This window comes from Sprattus sprattus (assembly GCF_963457725.1).
Source record: "Sprattus sprattus genome assembly, chromosome: 17".
NCBI lineage: Eukaryota > Metazoa > Chordata > Actinopteri > Clupeiformes > Clupeidae > Sprattus > Sprattus sprattus.
Genome location: NC_137915.1, coordinates 27,038,498 through 27,060,418, shown reverse-complemented (window position 1 = coordinate 27,060,418; position 21,921 = coordinate 27,038,498). Strand labels below are relative to the sequence as shown.

The 21,921-nt window shown below is 45.4% G+C and overlaps 1 protein-coding gene across 1 annotated transcript in view; it reads left to right on the top strand.

Annotated features, from left to right (window-relative positions):
* The window catches only part of sugct (succinyl-CoA:glutarate-CoA transferase), a gene marked incomplete at both ends in the record, with an annotated part of 86,263 nt that overhangs the window by 4,150 nt on the left and 60,192 nt on the right, over positions 1 to 21,921 (top strand). Inside the window, 2 exons of the mRNA XM_080854850.1 lie at positions 572 to 623; positions 830 to 903. Of these exons, the coding sequence (XP_080710976.1) occupies positions 572 to 623; positions 830 to 903 (126 nt within the window). The remainder of the gene's footprint in view (positions 1 to 571; positions 624 to 829; positions 904 to 21,921) is intronic.

The window sequence follows — 21,921 nt, the reverse complement described above, 5'->3', positions numbered from 1 at the left end:
GCCCCGGTGTAGCGCCGTCGCTGGAGTCAGGTCTCGAAATTGGGCTGGCCATGACAGGGTCCTGATCTGGTGATACTCCACCCACACCTTTACTGGCCTGGCTGTGTGGCATGGAGCATTGCCCTGCTGGAAAAAAACACTTCTCAGAGTTGGGGAACATTGTCAGAGCAAAAGGAAGCAAGTTTTTCTTCCGGGACAACGTTGTACTTTGCCTGGCTGAGGTTTGTAAAAGACCATAAGGATTGAACCAAAGCCGACTGGAGGGTCTCCTAGTTCGTCTTCTCTGATGAGTCCAATTTCACAGTAGGTGCAAGACTCTGTGGCTTGTAGGCCTCTCCAGGTCTCCGTCTAACCATCAGACGACCATGTGTTGGGCAAAGCTGAAAATTGGACTCTACCAAAGACTCTGATGAAGATGTATGTCATTGTAATGCATTGAAGTGTTTATACTGTAGAATTTCATAAGAAACAATAGCACAAGTTATGGATCGTAGTATGGCTTGTAATATTAACTTTACATTCAGTAATGAAGCACCATTACAGCTTTTTGTATTACTTTATGCTTTGCTAGATGAATGTAACATGAAGCCCTTGAAGGGGATTAAAGTCCTCGACCTCACAAGGTAAGACTTGCATAAATCAGTTCCTGTGATTAAAGATGAAAACAGTGTTCCATAAATTACATGCATAACTGACTTTTGTACTTTTGTCTTGTGAAACTACTGTCATTGAGATTGCATGCAATTATTGACTCAAAAGCAGCTGATTTGCCAGACCAGGAATTCATCTTTTACAAAGTCTCTGTTCTACTTTCTACCCTGTTTTGCAGAGTATTAGCTGGACCGTTTGCCACCATGATACTGGGTGACCTTGGGGCTGAAATAATCAAAGTGGAGAAACCTGGTGAGTGAAACACAGATTTAGGCTGACAAACACACATGCAATATGTTAGGGATACATATGCAACACATTTTTCTGGTAGCATGATAATGTCCATAGAGGTGGTAATGCATTTAGCTGAGAGGCCATTACACATCATAGTGTTTTACCACCCGAACACCATGAAGTCCATTATTCAGCTTATTCAATGGTTGCCACTATGGAAAGCCAAAAATGACATAATTAAAAATAAATACATATGTAAAAATGTGAGTCATAAATAAATAAAATGACTAAAAATGCACCAAAGAAAAGCATTAGAAAAAATATATCTTGTAGTTATGTGAATTGTAGGTAAAACCGTGGTTGTTACATTAGTTTAATTAAATCAGTCTCATAAAATGTAATAATCATTAAATTTAGTATTTAATATTTATAATTAAATTACTAAAATAATGGAAAGCTCTAGTTGTACCACTATGCTACAGTCTAAGTATGGTATCACAATACTATCATACTACAATATCACTACAAAGTCTATAACACTTCATGGAACAACCAGAGAAGTGAAGGCATTTGGAATTCTTGGTTGGCGGAAAATGGCTTTCAGTGGAATATTGGAACAACAACAGACAAGACAATTGTTTAAGTCTAAATAAACAATTTATTAAAGGTAACGAACAGTAATGAATGGCTAATACTAATCACATAAACAACTGAGTATAACAATGAAACCAGGCACAAAGTGGAGTTGGGATTACAGAGGAGGGGGCATGAGAGCCTGCCCGTCCGTGTGTGTGTGTGTGTGTGTGTGCGTGCGTGCGTGCGCAGGTATGCCAATATAAATTGGAGGATGGGCACAACTTTAAATGAGTAGGTTACAACAGACAAAGGATTCTTATCTCAAGGATAGAATCGGCCTTCAACTCAATACAATATATTTCAGCAGCACTGAACTAGCGATGTGGACGTGTTTGTTCAGATGGTGATTGAGGGAGTTGAGAGAGAAAGAAAAGGTGTATGCACGTTTCTAACAAGTTAGCAAAAGTAAAACAAACGCAAGATATAGCACGGTTACGAACCATGCACTGTGAATTACAAAGTAAGCATTCAAATCATGAATGAAATAAAACAACAATACTTTCACACATATATTAACACACATATAAGACTAATCTCTGCCCAGATGTCAGCCTTACGTGGAGAACGCTCTTGCTAAGCATTCAACGGTGTTTTCGCGGAATCCTTGGAACAACGCGTCACGTAGGTTCACTGGATGTCCGTCTGTCCTTTCTTTGCAGCCCGTCGGCTGAACTCGTGGAGGCCTTGCTGGAGGTCCTCTGATTTAGAAGGATGTAAAGTTCTGTCGACTTGGAGAAACGAATAAGGGAAGCCGGTCGCCTTATCCTACTCAGAACACTGCTGGGCTGCAGTAATATACTACCGGTATAACTTGGTTGCAACTAGACGCGTCAAAGTATTTTCTTAACTTCGGCCAAAAGTTCAATACGACTGTCGTGCGTTGTCCTTTGTTCTGCAGAGAGGGTATCTCTTAATTGAAGGATCTTCACGTGTGTGAGACCACCGTACAGAGAGACAGATTTGGGGGGTAATCACTGTTTTAAGGGGCAAAATGCGTCACCCTTTTTATGACTTTGATGTGACCAATTGCGAGGTCACCGGTGTTGATAAGAATTGAAATGTGATAAGGGAATTGTGGGTAATGGAGTCTATGGTGTCTCATTCACTTACATCCCCCCTTTTGGTCTCAGGGCTGGGATTGCTTCGTAGTCCATGAGAGCAACAGAAAGCTGTGTAGTCCATAAATCCATAGTCCATCAATGTCTCTTATTCCTGCTGACACAAATAGTTCGTAAAAAGGCTTTTGACATCTGGGCATCATAAAGGCTTTTGAACATCTGGGCAGATGGCATTTCTATACTTTAGTTCTAGCAACAAACATTCAAACAACATTCAAACACTCCAAACTTAAAACAGACTTAAAATATTCATGGAAAGGAAGGAAGGGGTGTTAGCATTGAGGATTAACAAGCCTATTCCTTGAGAAAGTTAGTGGCAGCTTTTGGTGGGAAGGAGGTCTGAACACCGCTGCTCTGAAAACTCTTGAGAATATTTACTGTGGTGTTAAGTTTTGCGTGTGCTGTTGTATTCGTTTGTGTAGCGTGTATGCAATGCCTGTGGGGTTAGCGTGGCATGCAAGGTTAGTGAGTGGAGTTAGAGAGTTAGTGTCTATCCACCCCCCTTTGGCGTGAAGACAGCTCAAAGGGTAGAAAAGCTAGCAGAGCTTTCTGTGAATATCCAGTAAGGGCATCAGCCTTTTTCAGCTGTAGCTGGATTTCATTTTCGACCCAGGGTATGGCTCACATGGTGAGGAGTCTATGTCATCTTCTGATGAAACTGAACTTCTGGATGGACAGCGAGAGCATAGATAACCATATCTTTCTGGTGGGCCGGCACTGCAGACCTTCATGTTTCGCAGTGTCTCATGTGATTGACGTAAAAGGGACCTCTTAGGGTCTATTACATCCACATTGGATTCAACATATGAATGTTGAAAATCAGCCATGGTAGGGACATGGATCTCAGGAGGGCTAGGCTGCTCCTAGTGGTAACCGATCCTGTCACTCTTAACCTGTTGGCCTCCTGCTAGATAAACAGGGTTTTGAAAGATGAGCTGCTCGTGATGGCAGTCAATGAGAGGAGCCAACACCCAAAAGCTGTGAGAAAGACGCCCTATGTGTGTTAGGTCTAACCACCAGAGGGGCTCAGGTCCTTGGTGGGTGTTTACGCCTTCTTTGGGTTTATCCCCCCTTCTCACAAGGTAAACCCTTGGCGGGGGACGAGGGATCACTATTTAAACTATCAGGACCTCTTTAAGAGAATCAGTGTCCGACCAAATCTGACTCCCTGATTCAGATTGTCCTGACTCTGTTTCCATATCCCTATTACCATGCTGAGGTCCATGGTTGAACTGATCATGGGGCCTTTGAGGAAAGTGATCTCTGTTAAAATTGTGAGGGTAACGGCCCTGCTGGCGGTTACCCTTCCCTTGGTAGGACTGTTTCCTACGTTGATATTGACTATTTTGTTTGTTCAAGTAATTCCAAGGTTGACCATTGAACCTCTGATTACTATTGCCTTGCCAGCTCTTCCACCCACCCTGGTGGTGGTTTTGTGGAGAGCGGTTTTGGGTGGCACCTCTCTGGGTTGGCCACTCCAACGGCACTTCACAGCCTTCCGAGTCAAACGGATCACCAGCTGTGGATTGTACGTTGAGCACTCTAGGCTCCTCATCTGGCTGGTCAACCGGGCGCACAACTGTTTCCCATATCCTTTGTGCTTTTTTCCTAATCTGCCGCATTTTGGGTTTACCCTGTTGACACATCAGTGCAACATGCGTGCGCACACAAGGGTGGAGGTTGTGTATGAATAGGGACCTGAAGGCCCTATGCTCTTCCAGGCCTGGGGCGCTACTGCCTTGGAAGAACGCGTGTTTTAAACGCGCATAATATTCACGTGGGGGTTCTGTCCTTCCCTGCCTGATCTGGATGGCGCTAGTGGTGGCCAATGTCTCAGCGGGGGAATTACCTCTCCGTGTTTTCCTTGACCTGGGGCGGTCACTTCCTGAGCTACCAGATGAAGAGTTCCTTAGGGGAGAGCTGCTCTCATCATAGCTATCAGAGGAAAAGGACGAGGACGAGGAAGAGGGTTCACGGTAAGTAGGTTTAGCTACTGCATGCCTTTTCCTCTTTCTCTCCTTCTTAGCAGTCTGAGGCTTTATGAGCCTTTCAGGTGCTGGTGGGCATGACCTGGCTCCACCTGGGTTGTGAGAGGGGGCTACAGCATGGCGCTCAGGTTCGTCTGGGAGGAGTGAGGTATGCAGGCAATCTGATGTGTCTGCGTCTGACTCTACTCCTATCCTAGCTACTGGCTCTGCTTCTGCCTCTGTCTCTCTGGGGGATGCTTTAAGCTTTGCTTGGGCCCTGGCGCTTGTTTCGGGGCTTTCCTTCTGGGCCTGGTCATAAACGGCTACTCTGGACCAGAGAGTCCCGAGCATGTTACCGCAAATGTTAAGGCACTCAACAGCAGTAATGAGCTCCTTATTCAGTTCCTCGTTGCGTGCGTCTAGTCTGTCACAACTAGAATACAGTTCCTGGTTCTCCTTGCGGAGAATCTCTATCTCCAGGCGGCTGCTCTGGTGATGAAACAGGAACAATTTACCTACCACTCCTTTACTGGTGGAGACTTTACAGTAGGGATTATGAACATGCCTGATTAAGTCGCCTATCTTGGACTGACACTCATCTAGGTTCATCTGTTCAAGTGCCTCCCTTTCATCAGGGGAGGTTTTGAGGAGGTCTGCCACAAATTTAAAAAGTTGGCCTGACTCCACAGGAGGGAGGTTACTCTCAGCTCCTGGCGTGTGTGGGGTTGTCGGGCACATCCTGTCTGCCTAGACTGGGGCACGGAACTACGCCTGGCAAGCTAGTGACGTGATCACTGATGCTTAATTTAACCCTTTTAATGCAAGCTAATGCAAGTAGTCACAACGCAAACTACAACAATGTTATGCTTAATAACAAAACAAGGAGATGCACAGGTGAGGGACTCGAACCTGTGACTTACACTCACGGCTAGGTAACTACCGTGTTGTTTTTACAGTTCTAAAATGCTAGTTACTCTCTTGTTACAACTATTACAACTGATTGTACAGGTTGCTATGGTAACAGATGGTACTTGTGTGTCCAATGGGTTGCTGGTATCACAAGTATGGACTCCCACTAATTATACTTACAGTGTGGCTGGAACAGGGACTGTTAGATAATTAGTATGTATTAAACAGTTAGTAGACGACACTTAAAATTATTCAAAACCACATTTGATATATGCCTTAGAAGTTTCAATGGACCTGGTAAGGTCCTGGAGTTACTCAGGGGGTTGGATTCTTATTTGTTATTGTAACAATATCACTGAAGCCAACAATATCAATCCTCACACGGGGCACCATATTATGTAGGTAAAACCGTGGTTGTTACATTAGTTTAATTAAATCAGTCTCATAAAATGTAATAATCATTAAATTTAGTATTTAATATTTATAATTAAATTACTAAAATAATGGAAAGCTCTAGTTGTACCACTATGCTACAGTCTAAGTATGGTATCACAATACTATCATACTACAATATCACTACAAAGTCTATAACACTTCATGGAACAACCAGAGAAGTGAAGGCATTTGGAATTCTTGGTTGGCGGAAAATGGCTTTCAGTGGAATATTGGAACAACAACAGACAAGACAATTGTTTAAGTCTAAATAAACAATTTATTAAAGGTAACGAACAGTAATGAATGGCTAATACTAATCACATAAACAACTGAGTATAACAATGAAACCAGGCACAAAGTGGAGTTGGGATTACAGAGGAGGGGGCATGAGAGCCTGTCCGTGTGTGTGTGTGTGTGTGTGTGTGTGTGTGTGTGTGTGTGTGTGCGTGCGTGCGTGCGCAGGTATGCCAATATAAATTGGAGGATGGGCACAACTTTAAATGAGTAGGTTACAACAGACAAAGGATTCTTATCTCAAGGATAGAATCGGCCTTCAACTCAATACAATATATTTCAGCAGCACTGAACTAGCGATGTGGACGTGTTTGTTCAGATGGTGATTGAGGGAGTTGAGAGAGAAAGAAAAGGTGTATGCACGTTTCTAACAAGTTAGCAAAAGTAAAACAAACGCAAGATATAGCACGGTTACGAACCATGCACTGTGAATTACAAAGTAAGCATTCAAATCATGAATGAAATAAAACAACAATACTTTCACACATATATTAACACACATATAAGACTAATCTCTGCCCAGATGTCAGCCTTACGTGGAGAACGCTCTTGCTAAGCATTCAACGGTGTTTTCGCGGAATCCTTGGAACAACGCGTCACGTAGGTTCACTGGATGTCCGTCTGTCCTTTCTTTGCAGCCCGTCGGCTGAACTCGCGGAGGCCTTGCTGGAGGTCCGCTGATTTAGAAGGATGTAAAGTTCTGTCGACTTGGAGAAACGAATAAGGGAAGCCGGTCGCCTTATCCTACTCAGAACACTGCTGGGCTGCAGTAATATACTACCGGTATAACTTGGTTGCAACTAGACGCGTCAAAGTATTTTCTTAACTTCGGCCAAAAGTTCAATACGACTGTCGTGCGTTGTCCTTTGTTCTGCAGAGAGGGTATCTCTTAATTGAAGGATCTTCACGTGTGTGAGACCACCGTACAGAGAGACAGATTTGGGGGGTAATCACTGTTTTAAGGGGCAAAATGCGTCACCCTTTTTATGACTTTGATGTGACCAATTGCGAGGTCACCGGTGTTGATAAGAATTGAAATGTGATAAGGGAATTGTGGGTAATGGAGTCTATGGTGTCTCATTCACTTACAGAATGGAAATGGAAAATGAGTCCTTTTTATTTACTGTTACATTTATTTACGCTTACATTAATTCCCAAATACATTTCTTCCTCCTTTTATTTTTCTATTTATTTACACATTTTTTACCGTACTATTTTCCGTACCGTATTTATTTCTTCTCGCGCCTTTTTACATTTCTTTCTCCTACATTAACATTTCTGGCTGCATTTATTTCTGTATTCATTCTTGTCTCGGTATGCAAATGTGGTGGGCTATCATTGGCCAGCGCACCGTGTCGCTCATTGGTCTCGCTAGGCCTCTGGCCTAAGTGTAGGTGAGAACTGAGAAGCTGTATGGAGAGATCGTAAGAGATTGAAAGCTATTTTGATGCAATTTGAATCAAAACATTTTTTTTTAATGAATCCACCGATCACTTGGAGTATGGTGGCAAAGGAGCTTCGAGGCTTCGCAGAGATGGCTGAGCGTAATAGGATGTCTATGTGGCTGAGACCTTGACTCCAGATTTCTTACCCTGCTCGCTTGCTACAATACGCCATACTCAAACTAAGATGCCCGCTACCTGTTGTGCTGTGGGATGTAGCAACAAAATAGGGGACCCAAACGTCTCATTTTATAGCTTTGGTGTATAGTACTTTAATTGTAGATGCACGACAGTTCATTTCCACGAGGGATCAATAAAGAGACTATCTATCAACTTTTTGAGAAAGTTAAAGAGCTGCACACATTGCCTTAGAGTTATTACAATCCTCACGTTATGTGTGGCCTGATTTCATGAGTTTGGGTGACAAATCCAGCGATTTTTTTCTCACTTGTCATTAGGGGGAATATTGTGTTGACAAAGCTCTGCAAAAGCTATATATCACGTCCTGCAGTTCATGTTACAACCGAGCTGACGAGAGCGGACAAGGATCTCAACTGCTGATGTGCACTGGTTGCGGTTAACATGCTTAGCTTCTGTTAGCTAAACTAACAGTGCACTGTTTAACTTGGTTAGCTTCCGTTAGCTAAACTAACTGTGCACTGCTTAGCTTCCGTTAGCTAAACTAACTGAACCATGACAAACAAAACGATAAACCTCATACGTGTAAAGTTGAGGTTGACAGCTTGGGTATGATCAGTGTGTGTGAAGGTGACATGTGTGTTTGAAGGTGGTAAGGTGACTAACGTGAGTTAGCTGGTTAGCTTGCATAGCTTTGGTTATAAGAATACAGATGGGGAGAGTGGGGTAAGCAGCTCGACCAATGAGAGAGACGGTGCGCCGGCCAATGATAGCCCACCTCATTTGCATACCGAGACAAGAATGAATACAGAAATAAATGCAGCCAGAAATGTAAATGTAGGAGAAAGAAATGTAAAAAGACGCGAGAAGAAATAAATACGGTAGGGGAAATAGTACGGTTAAAAATATGTAAATAAATAGAAAAATAAAAGGAGGAAGAAATGTATTTGGGAATTAATGTAAGCGTAAATAAATGTAACAGTAAATAAAAAGGACTCATTTTCCATTTCCATTCTCATAACTGCATGATATATTTTTTCTAATGCTTTTCTTTGGTGCATTTTAAGTCATTTTATTTATTTATGACACACATTTTTACATATGTATTTATTTTTAATTACCGTAAATCCTCCAATTGTGGCCGGGATTCAATTAGAAGCCGGGCTTCAGATAGTAGCCGGGGTCGTGGTCCATACGAACAAATAAAGGCCGGGCCCCGAATACAAGCCGGGGGTAAAATAAAGTTTTACTGTATTACTGTAGCCTACCAGCATCAGTCCTTCGGCTCAAAGTAGGCATCACAATTTAATTGAATGCATTTCACAGTTAGATGTTCTCCTCATGTTTAATATTATATTATGTAATATTGTTGGCTAATTTCATGGGCTGTTTGCAATAAAAAAAAGAAATTTCCCCACGTAGGACTACTAGGCGAATGTTTAGCCTAAATGCACGTATCGTATAGCCTACTGTTGTTTATCTGTAACGTTTTAGTTGGCTAGCTTACTTTTTCCAGAAGGGATCATAAAACAGTTGTAGACTTACGTAACTTTGATATTAAATTCAAAGATGGTGTATGCTGATTGACTGCTGAAGAACATTCGGGAGAAAAAGCAGCAAAGAAGTTTGACATTGACCCGAGACGAATGCGATAGGCTACGACTAGCAGGTGGAGGTAGAAAGAAAGTTGGATATCAAACCAGGTCGTTGAATACATTTTTTCAGTCCGCGATAAGCATAATAGAGTGTCTAGAAAAATGATTAAAATCAAGGCTTTGGGAATCTTTTTCTCCGTGACTGACAGTGGAGACCATAACTCCGATGTTTTTTTTTTACGTTGACACACCGCACCTAAAGCGCTACACGATGTGCAGGAAGTGTTGAACGCATATATGCAATGGATTAGATTAGCTTACTGCAATTATGCCCATTATTTAAATAATACAATTCTATAACAGAAGATAAGTAAGAAATAAAGGCCTGCCCCTAATACAAGCCTGCCCCAAATAAAGGCCGGTGCGCTGTGCAGCCTAAGTAAATAAAAGCCCCGGCCACAATTGGAGGATTTACGGTATGTCATTTTTGGCTTTCCATATGCCACTGTTACACATCTTAATTTGCATGTGCAATTTCCATGTATTTAAACAATAAGGTTCGAGAGGCAGTACTGTATCGTCAATAATGTACTTGTTCGAGGGTGTTGTTAGGGCCGACGCGCAGTACTGACTCGAGTACCTTATTGCTTTTATAACACGGTTGCCAGCGACATTATAAATATTAAGTAAAATTAAATTATAAATAGTAAGCTGCCTTTCAGCTCAAAAAAGTTGTAGCCACCAAAACATTGTGCATCGCATTTCAGTAGCCTAGAGAAAATAGTCCCCTTTGTGTGGCTGTTGCTATGCAACAGACAAACAGCATTGAGGACATCACGTCTGTTGCGCTCTGCTGGTGGCTCGGTGTTGGAAGTGCCTTCTCCAGCAAGCTTGAAATGACAACTAAAGTAATTAATTTGCTATGGAGTAATGATGGGAGCGTTACTCTCAATCCATTACATAGAGAATGTATTTCACGTATGTGTAGAACCTATTTAGAATGGCTGACCTTACATGAAACGGCAGTGAAAAAGCCCAGAGACTCGTTATACTTATTAGCAGCGAAAACGCTGAATCATTGAAAATGGTGAAAACGCAGAAAAATTTACATAAAATACACGGTCGTCAGCGGAAATTAGTTGCTAATAAGTTACAGATGCAGTATCTTAAATAGCCATTAAAGTGGCAGCTTGCACATTGATGACAGCACCCTGAGTGGTTTCTAACTTTTCCCATTATAGTTCTATGAGTTCAATCGCAGAGACTATAACATCAGCTAGATCACTAGCTATCACTTAATGCAAATTGAACTCTTCTATTTAGCAACCAGAAAACACAACTTTAGCTGCAATTTAAGTTTAATTTCTCAAAAAGCAGTTTAGGGCTTGTGTGGTTTTAAATTCACATTAAAAAATCCAGGTTCCAAACATTTTCGAAGCAATTTGACCTTGAATGTGAGACGAGTAGTTGATCGAGTTATCATCTGCCCCGAAATTTGATTTCCCCACGTAGGACGACAAGGCAAATTTGTTATTGTTCATGAAGGCGCGTCTGGCAATATGTTATGGTTTAGCCTAAATGCACAGGCAGCTGTGGCATACTGGTTAGGGTTTCGGGCTGGTAACCGGAGGGTGGCCGGTTCGATCCCCGACCAGTAGGAAAAATGTGGGCGGGGGAAGTGGTAGAGCACTGCTCTCCCATGCCCACATCCACGGCTGAGGTGCCCTTGAGCAAGGCACCTAACCCCGATCACTGCTCCCCGGGCGCCGCTGAAGGCAGCTCACTGCTCCGGGTTAGTGTTCTTCACTGTGTGCCTCACTGTGTGCTTCACTACCCTGGATGGGTCAAGTGCAGAGATACATTTCAGAGTGTGTGTTTGTCACTATCTCTGCCGTTAAAACAGTCACTAGTCACTAGGGCTCCATTTCCACGTATCGTATAGCCTACGGTTGTTTATCTGTAACTTATCTGTTTTAGTTGGCTAGTAGTTTTAGTTTAGTTTAGTAGTTTATCTGTTTTAGTTGGCTAGGTTACTTTTTCCAGAAGGGATCATAAAGCAGTAGTAGACTTGCGTAACTTTGATATTAAATTCAAAGAGATGGTGTATGCTGAAGAACATTCGGGAGAAAAAGCAGCAAAGAAATTTGACATTGACCCGAGACGAATGCAATAGGCTACGACTAGCAGGTGGATGTAGAAAGAAAGTTAGGCTGGATATCAAACCAGCTCTTTTCAGTCCGCGGTAAGCATAATAGAGTGTCTAGAAAAATGATTAAAATCAAGGCTTTGGGAATCTTTTTCTCCGTGACTGACAGTGGAGACCATAACTCCGATGTTTTTTTTTTACGTTGACACACCGCACCTAAAGCGCTACACGATGTGCAGGAAGTGTTGAACGCATATATGCAATGGATTAGATTAGCTTACTGCAATTATGCCCATTATTTAAATAATACAATTCTATAACAGAAGATAAGTAAGAAATAAAGGCCTGCCCCTAATACAAGCCTGCCCCAAATAAAGGCCGGTGCGCTGTGCAGCCTAAGTAAATAAAAGCCCCGGCCACAATTGGAGGATTTACGGTATGTCATTTTTGGCTTTCCATATGCCACTGTTACACATCTTAATTTGCATGTGCAATTTCCATGTATTTAAACAATAAGGTTCGAGAGGCAGTACTGTATCGTCAATAATGTACTTGTTCGAGGGTGTTGTTAGGGCCGACGCGCAGTACTGACTCGAGTACCTTATTGCTTTTATAACACGGTTGCCAGCGACATTATAAATATTAAGTAAAATTAAATTATAAATAGTAAGCTGCCTTTCAGCTCAAAAAAGTTGTAGCCACCAAAACATTGTGCATCGCATTTCAGTAGCCTAGAGAAAATAGTCCCCTTTGTGTGGCTGTTGCTATGCAACAGACAAACAGCATTGAGGACATCACGTCTGTTGCGCTCTGCTGGTGGCTCGGTGTTGGAAGTGCCTTCTCCAGCAAGCTTGAAATGACAACTAAAGTAATTAATTTGCTATGGAGTAATGATGGGAGCGTTACTCTCAATCCATTACATAGAGAATGTATTTCACGTATGTGTAGAACCTATTTAGAATGGCTGACCTTACATGAAACGGCAGTGAAAAAGCCCAGAGACTCGTTATACTTATTAGCAGCGAAAACGCTGAATCATTGAAAATGGTGAAAACGCAGAAAAATTTACATAAAATACACGGTCGTCAGCGGAAATTAGTTGCTAATAAGTTACAGATGCAGTATCTTAAATAGCCATTAAAGTGGCAGCTTGCACATTGATGACAGCACCCTGAGTGGTTTCTAACTTTTCCCATTATAGTTCTATGAGTTCAATCGCAGAGACTATAACATCAGCTAGATCACTAGCTATCACTTAATGCAAATTGAACTCTTCTATTTAGCAACCAGAAAACACAACTTTAGCTGCAATTTAAGTTTAATTTCTCAAAAAGCAGTTTAGGGCTTGTGTGGTTTTAAATTCACATTAAAAAATCCAGGTTCCAAACATTTTCGAAGCAATTTGACCTTGAATGTGAGACGAGTAGTTGATCGAGTTATCATCTGCCCCGAAATTTGATTTCCCCACGTAGGACGACAAGGCAAATTTGTTATTGTTCATGAAGGCGCGTCTGGCAATATGTTATGGTTTAGCCTAAATGCACAGGCAGCTGTGGCATACTGGTTAGGGTTTCGGGCTGGTAACCGGAGGGTGGCCGGTTCGATCCCCGACCAGTAGGAAAAATGTGGGCGGGGGAAGTGGTAGAGCACTGCTCTCCCATGCCCACATCCACGGCTGAGGTGCCCTTGAGCAAGGCACCTAACCCCGATCACTGCTCCCCGGGCGCCGCTGAAGGCAGCTCACTGCTCCGGGTTAGTGTTCTTCACTGTGTGCCTCACTGTGTGCTTCACTACCCTGGATGGGTCAAGTGCAGAGATACATTTCAGAGTGTGTGTTTGTCACTATCTCTGCCGTTAAAACAGTCACTAGTCACTAGGGCTCCATTTCCACGTATCGTATAGCCTACGGTTGTTTATCTGTAACTTATCTGTTTTAGTTGGCTAGTAGTTTTAGTTTAGTTTAGTAGTTTATCTGTTTTAGTTGGCTAGGTTACTTTTTCCAGAAGGGATCATAAAGCAGTAGTAGACTTGCGTAACTTTGATATTAAATTCAAAGAGATGGTGTATGCTGAAGAACATTCGGGAGAAAAAGCAGCAAAGAAATTTGACATTGACCCGAGACGAATGCAATAGGCTACGACTAGCAGGTGGATGTAGAAAGAAAGTTAGGCTGGATATCAAACCAGCTCTTTTCAGTCCGCGGTAAGCATAATAGAGTGTCTAGAAAAATGATTAAAATCAAGGCTTTGGAAATCTTTTCCTCCGTGACTGACAGTAGAGACGTTAACTCCGATGTTTATGTTTACGTTGACACCGCACATAAAGCGCTACGCGATGTGCAGGCAGTGTTGAACGCATATGCAATGAATTATATTAGCCAACTGCAATTATGCCCATTATTTAAATAATACAATTCTATAACAGAAGATAAGGAAGAAATAAAGGCCTGCCCCTAATACAAGCCTGTCCCAAATAAAGGCCGGTGCGCTGTGCAGCCTAAGTAAATACAAGCCCCGGCCACAATTGGAGGATTTACGGTAGTTTGTATAGTATCCATTTGTAAACAAAAATATTGGAACTGCTAAGGTAATACAAGTAATTGATACTTGCCAGTATGGTATAACACACAAAATGTATTTCAAGAGGTTAAAAAATATTGGAACTGCTAAGGTAATACAAGTAAGTGATACTTGCCAGTATGGTATAAGACACAAAATGTATTTCAAGAGATAAATTCACTAAGCTTCCTTGAGGGCTTGAGTAAAAAAAACTACCCCATGCCCTCGACAGGTGTGTGTGAAAGTGAAAGTCCTCTCTATGGCAGAGGTGGTGTAGACACACACACTCTGAAATTCACCTCTGCATTTAACCCATCCAGGGAAGTGACACACACACACACAGTGAAGTGAGGTTACACACTAACCCGGAGCAGTGAGCTGCCTTTGGCGGCGCCCGGGGAGCAGTGATCAGGGTTAGGTGCCTTGCTCAAGGGCACTTCAGCCGTGGATGTGGGCATCGGAGAGCAGTGGTCTACCACTTCCCCCGCCCACATTTTTCCTACTGGTCGGGGATCGAACCGGCAACCCTACGGTTTCCGGCCTGAAACCCTAACCAGTGTTAAATCTGATGTGTTGATGGTGATGAGTGGCACTGCATTCTGTGCTCTATTGTCAGCTGATGAGTTGGGTGAGACTGAGTGCTGAACTGGTGCTGAATTTGGTAAATATGATTGTAGTGGTGGCGTGTGTGCATATATCTGTCCATAAGGACCTCTTCCATCAAACTGCGTATTGTAATGTGGCGGTGGTGGTGGTGGCGGTGTGTGCAAAACTTGTCGCAGGAGACTAAACCCATCAGCAATTGATGTTGTCAGCCTATCAAGAGTATTTGTAATTTTACTGAAATTATCAGAGGCCTGCTTCTCTGAGGTCTCGAGAATTTCAATCAGTTTCCTCTTGACACTTTTGTCCTCTTCCATGGCATTCAGCCACTGGGTCTCAGCTGGCAGCTTCCTCGTCTGCCGCTCATGCCGGTGTCCATTCAGTTTAGCCTTTACAAAGTAGACCAAACTAAAATATATTCATTATAACTATAATAGTTTGTAACTAATTTGCAGAAGTCAACCTATCCAAATACTCTCATTTGATATCACCACAATAAATGATGGCCTACATTTCCCTCACCATAATAAATCTACGCCCAAAGTCCTTAAGACTAAAAATCACGAATCACAACAGACTTGGTATAGGAATATAGAAACGTATTTGATATAACTATATATGGAAGTCTTTAAAGCCCCATTATGCAACAATTATGCTTCAGGATTAGGGTTAGGATAAGCAGTTTAACCTTAAAATAACAGCTTAAAAAAAAAATTGGGGCGCTACAATGACTTTTAATATGGAGAATCGCGTCCGTGCCATTGGCATAGCAGGGTCCAGAGACATATAACTGCGTTGTGTAGTTTTGCCTGCCGCAGCCCGCCGACCTGACTTGTTTACTTTTAGCGAATAGCTATTGATCCGTTGTGCTGCTTTAAAATAAAGTACATACACACACACACGTTCCTTGAAATAAAACCAAAAATAAATAGATGACAATAAATAGCCTACTTACCTGAAGCAGGGCTGTTCTCTCCTTCACTGTGGGGGTGGGTGCAACACTGCCATCAACATCGACCTCTGCTTCGGACTCTACCTCCCCAACTTCAGACGAAGACACAGTAGATTGGGTGGGGGAAGGTGCGACGGAAGAGTCCAGTTCGTTTGTTTCGATGCCGGACTGGATGGTTGTAGTGGCAGGGGAACCACCCCAAACTTGCTCACATATGTCGTAGTACAGTAGTACCACTCTACCGTGGCCGTTCCTACGTCCAGTGTCGACTGCATTCCGGTACTTTCCTCTGACTGCCTTAAAGGCACCCAGTGCAACTTTCGAGGCAAAAATAAACATTCAATTTCTAGTCTTTTTTACACTTAGTAAGTTTCAATAACATCTCGGTTATAGATATAACCTCGGTTCCCTGAGTTAGGGACCATATGTGATTGACTGGATATTACCTGTTCATTGACCAATCGAAGCACTTTCTATTCACGCCGGAAGGCCGAATTGCGGCAAATCACCACCCTGAGCCCGCCCCCTCAGGTCCCTATTGAAGGTGACTATGCCGCCCGTCCTCTGAAGACTGAGCCTTTGAGCCTCCAGAAGAAAAACACGCACTGTGCACGCAACATTATCACATCTGGTCCCTAACTCAGGGAACCGAGGTTATATCTATAACCGAGATTTTCCCTATCGCAGTGGGACTGCGACGTGATTGACGGGACCGTGTCTAACCCCGCGTGCATCAGTCTCGGCCAATATACATATACACACACCAGCCCATTCGCCTTGCCCTCGTAGAGGTTCATGTGGCGGCGGCAGTGTGTCTTATAAGGGGATGAATTCAATATAAGAGAAACTGGATCACCGATCCCATGCTTATGAATACTTACACCCATCTGCGCCGTCCGCCTTTAATTCATAAAGGGAGATAGTCATGCAGTTAATAAAACATCGCATGTTGCATATGATCACATGATCATATGTCGCCTGCAACACACTCTTCAGGAAACTGGGCTCCGCCACATCCAACATGTAGTAATTAATAAAGGTGTGGCGAGAGCTCCAGCTTGCAGCTTTGCAAATGTCATCCACTGACACACCCTTAAACAGGGCCCAGGATGACGAAACCCCACGAGTAGAATGCACACGAAGCTTCTCCGGGGGTTCCAATGACAAACTTGTATAGGACAAAGTGATAGCCTCCACCAGCCACCGGGAGAGGCTCGACTTTTCCAGGGGTTTGCCTTTGGCGCTTGCACCAAAGCATACGAATAACTGATCCGATTGCCTGAATAAACCAGTGCGCTCTACATAAATGCGTAGAGCGCGCACTGGGCAGAGCTTGTGCAAGCGCTCCTCCTCCGCTGATGCGAAAGGAGGGGGTGAGAATACAGCCAACTCAATGACCTGGTTACGAAACGGAGTTGTCACTACTTTGGGTGTATATGCTGCGTTAGGCCGCAATACTACCCTGTCCCCAGCAATCGAAAACTGAATGCACGATGGGCTGACAGACAGCGCTTGCATGTCACCAACGCGCTTCGCTGACACTAGTGCCAGGAGCAGCGCGGTTTTCAAAGAAGCAAACTTTAAGTCAACCGTTTCTAGGGGCTCGAACAGAGGACCTGTGAGTGCCCGTAACACCACTAGCAAATCCCAAGAAGGCAATAGGTGCCTGACAGGCACTCTAAGACGCCTTATTCCAGCCATAAAGCGCGGAGCCAATGGATGATTACCTGGAGATTTGCCGTCAATGCCAATATTGCAGGCGGAAATAGCTGCTAAATACACTTTGATAGTAGAAGCAGCTTTTCCTTCATCAAATAATTGTTGCAAGAATTCCAAGATGATGCCCAAGGCGCAATCAATAGGGTCGTGCTGACGTGCAGCGCACAATCGCTCGAACATGCGCCACCTGAGCGTATACAGAGATCGGGTAGACGTCGCCCGAGCGCTCTGTATAGTATTCACCACTGACTCCAACAGGCCTGACGATAAGAGCCTGTTCCTCTCAGGAGCCAGGCCCTGAGCTGCCAAACCATCCCGTGAGCCTGTGAGAGGAGATCCCTGCGCATAGGGAGCTCCCACGGAGGCTGAACTGACAATCTGATTAGATCCGCCAACCATGGCTGACTGGGCCAATGGGGCGCCACTAATATAAGTCCCAAACCCTCCTCTTCCACTCTGCGGATTACTTGATGTAGCAGAGGAATCGGAGGGAATGCGTAAAGACGCATGTTGGGCCATTGCTGGCTCAGCGCGTCTACGCCTAACGGAGGGTTAGCGAAAACCACAGAGGGCAGCAGGCGTTTTCCCTGTTCGCAAACAGATCCACCTGTGCCCTGTAAAACCGAAGCTAAATCCGGTCGATCACCTGACGGTGAAGGCACCAGTCTGCTGCTTGAGGGTTGCCCCTCGACAGAAGGTCGGCTCCGTAATTGAGATGACCTGGTATATGCACTGCTCTGAGAGAGCGAATGCGCTTCGCTGCCCACAGGAGCAGTCGGCTCGCCCAATGATAAAGCACAGGGGAGTGCACCCCTCCTTGGCGATTTATGTAGGCCATGGCGGACATGTTGTCTGTTCTGACGAGAACATGACGCCCGCTTAGAATGTGAATAAAATGCCGAAGCGCTAGGAAAATCGTTCGCAGTTCCAACACATTTATATGCGACGCGGCTTGCGTTGATGACCACAGCCCGTTCACAGAATATCCTTTGCATATCGCATCCCAGCCTGTAGTGGAGGCGTCTGTGGTGACGATAACGCGGCTCACCACTGCACCCAGCGGAGCCGCTGCCAAGAGGAAGTGTGGCCAGCGTAGTGTCGCCAGAGAATGTGCCAAGATGGCACAGCCTTTGCTTCTGAGCGAGAAGCCAGGAGCCAATCGTCCAGGTAGTTGAATAAGCAAATGACTATTTTTCTCAATGGAGCGATGGCAGCTTCTACGCACTTTGCAAATACTCTCGGGGCTAGGGAGAGACCGAATGGAAGTGCATGGAACTGGTATGCTACTCCTCCGAATGCGAATCTCAGATACTTGCGGTGTCTAGGATGAATCGGAACATGGAAGTACGCATCCTTGAGATCTAACATGATCAGCCAATTGCTCGACTTTATGAACTGAATCAGCCGGCGTGGAGTTAACATTTTGAACTTCAGCGGCATGAGAGACTTGTTCAGTATACGTAGATCTAATATAGGGCGATAATACCCGTCCTTCTTGGGGACGAGGAAATACTTGCTGTAATGGCCTGAGCTTGCATTCTCTGGCGACACTACGCTTATAGCCCTTTTCACGAGTAACGCATCTATCTCCTGTTGAAGGAAATGTGCGCGATCTCGCGGCACCCGTGATTGAATTACACTCCTAAACCTGGGCGGAGGCCTGGCGAATTGAAGAGTGTAACCCCTTGAAATCGTTCTCAGCACCCAGGGCGAGACTGCGCATGCGCGCCAGCTCAAAACGCAGTCTGGCAGCCTGGGGCTTATATTGAATTTGTCGGCTACTAAGCCGCTCATCACCAATCTGTCTAAACCTTGATCTGACCCCACTCCTAGGGAGGAGGGTGAGATCTGGGGTTTCCCCCTCATGGTTTGAATACAAAATTGGTTTTGCGAATGCAACGGGTGCATCGCGGGAGGGGAAAAGCAAGCTTGTCTTGTGTCTGCGCCTAACGGGACAGTGTCGAGAACATGGGAATGTAGTGCTTGTGGGAAAATTTTCGTCGTGCTGGACATGGGGTTTACATGAGTGCATCTGGCGACTTTCCCAGGTGGTGGCGGGCACACCACCTCCCCACCCTTTTGTTTCAGGGGGTGACGAACATCAGGGCGCTGGCGGTCTGCCTCGCCCTCTCGTACCATGTCGTGTGGGTTTGTGCGTGGCCCCGGAGCTTGTCTGTGCCGCTGGCTGCTGCTGCTGTTGCTGCTGTGGCTTAGCAGGCTGGGCCGGTGGCCGGAGCGGGTTCTTGTTCCAGCCGCGGCGCGCAGGCACCTTAGCTGGAGGAGCTGGGGATCGGAACCCACTCCTTATCACCCCCTGTGCCGGTGTGGTCTGTCCTGAAGAGGACATTGGCTCGGAGCTGCTCGACCGAGGCATCCATGACTGAAAAGCCTCACGGCTCTTCTGCTCTGCCTCGAACTTGTCATTCATCGCCCCCACTGCTTCACCGAACACGCCCTTGACGCTGACTGGGGCGTCAAGGAGTGGTGCTTTCTCCCTGTCCGAAAGCTTGGCCAGGGAGAGCCGCAGGTACCTCTGCGTTGCCACAGAAGCCCCCATGACTCGCCCCAGCCCCTGCTACGAGCATCTGGTAGGTCAGAGAGACAAGTCCGTTGCTCTCCGTAGCTCCTCCACTGTCTCGTCGTCCCCCAGACGAGCTGCGAGCTCCGTGAGGAGCTTGGCTTGGTAGCGCTCGAGCAGCGCCGCCGTGTTCTTAGAACACGCGGACTTTCCCGCAGCCAGGTAAGCCTTCTCGACCAGAACCACCATATGACGAGCGCTCTTGGTGGGTAGCACGGGTTTCTGGCCGAGGTGCATCGTGGGGAAAGCAGGGGAGAGATACCCTGCTACGGTGTCCTCCACCGGCGGAAAGGAGAGGTAGCCCCTCTCTCTCGCTCGGTCTAAACGGAGGTACTCCGCAAACCCCGGAACCGGAGCGCGCCCTGAGTATGGTGCAGCCCATGAGGTTTCCAACTCCTCGTTAACCTCTTCGAAGAAAGGGATTTTTGAGGAAGTTGGCCGGGGTGGGTCACCATAGTACTCTCCGTCCAACAATGCAGAACGCACGCTGGGCGGAGGGGGGAGGGGGAGACCAAGCCGGCTCGCCACCCTCACCCTACCTCGTGTAGCTGGTGACCCAGGTTCCGGGAGAGTGCCGTAGGCTTCGTAGCCCGCGGCGCGTCACCCATCACCACGTTCTAGGTCTCGAACGAATCCTCCAACAGACTCTCTCTCCGGCGTCGAAATCCAACTCATCGAGCTGAACATCGAGCTCAGATAGCGACTTGGCGGCCTCCGCAGTCACCGCGACTGGGGCCACTGTGCACGCTGGGGAAGAGCAGGAGGACCCAGCGGCTACCCGAAGGAAACCGCCAGGCCCACTGCTGCTCCCAGGGCGAGGGGAGCCTCGTCCGTCCGGGGACACCACCCTGGACAGCACAGGCTGCGCCCCCGGACGCAGGTCCTCTCTCTCCCATAGAGAGAGGCGCCTCGTGACTCGTGCCGTCGTCATTGCGGCACAGAGCGCATAAGCAGGAGGGATTCCCCCGGACAACGCCGCCTCAGCGTGTGTTCTGCCTAGACAGAGCGCACAGCGGCGATGCTGGTCACCCTTCTCCCGGGGATGGCCACAGTCTGGGTAGACTTTGGTCATCTTGATCTGAAAAAGAGACACAATTAGCAAGAGCTAACCAACGTAGCACGTTGTAAGCAGTAGTGAACTAGCAAGTCGTAGACAAGCGTGGTCACCAGCTAGACAGCAGCTTGCTTAAGCGTAGAATATCCTTGTAGCACTCGGAGCTAGTAAGGGAATAATCCAAACTCACCAACTCGAAAGAGTAATAAGCACACAAAGACAAAAGGATACTCAAAGCGTGTAGAGTTTTTGTTCGATAGTCCGTAACCTCAAAGAGGACAGGCGGCATAGTCACCTTCAATATATAGGGACCTGAGGGGGCGGGCTCAGGGAGGTGATTTGCCGCAATTCGGCCTTCCGGCGTGAATAGAAAGTGCTTTGATTGGTCAATGAACAGGTCATTTCCCGTCAATCACATCGCAATCCCACTGCGATAGGGAACTCCATACCATTACATATCGACATTCAAGGAGCAAAGATGAGACGTCGTCGTTGGTGAGAACTGATAGAAAATCGTAAACAACAACAATCTTTATTTATTGGTGCCACCAATAAATAAAGCAGGATCCCCGTCGGCAATTCTCTGAGTTTTCCGAATGCGTGACTTCACTATTTGCGAGCGCATGGTTCTATTTCATGATGGCGGATCTAAGTTGTTCCGAGACGAAGACTAAGAGAAAGCGTGGTCGACCTCGTGTTTTCACGACACCACAGAAAAAACAGAAGTTTCATAAGAAGCATATGGGTGTCGTGTGCTCTTGGGCGACACATTTGACGAATGGAGGAAGCTAAGCGAGAAGATCGGGCTGCAGAGGGACAGCGAAAATGCACGTGTGCTGTTGGACAGGTAATAATAATAATACTAATTCATTTTGTAAGTACTAACAACTGT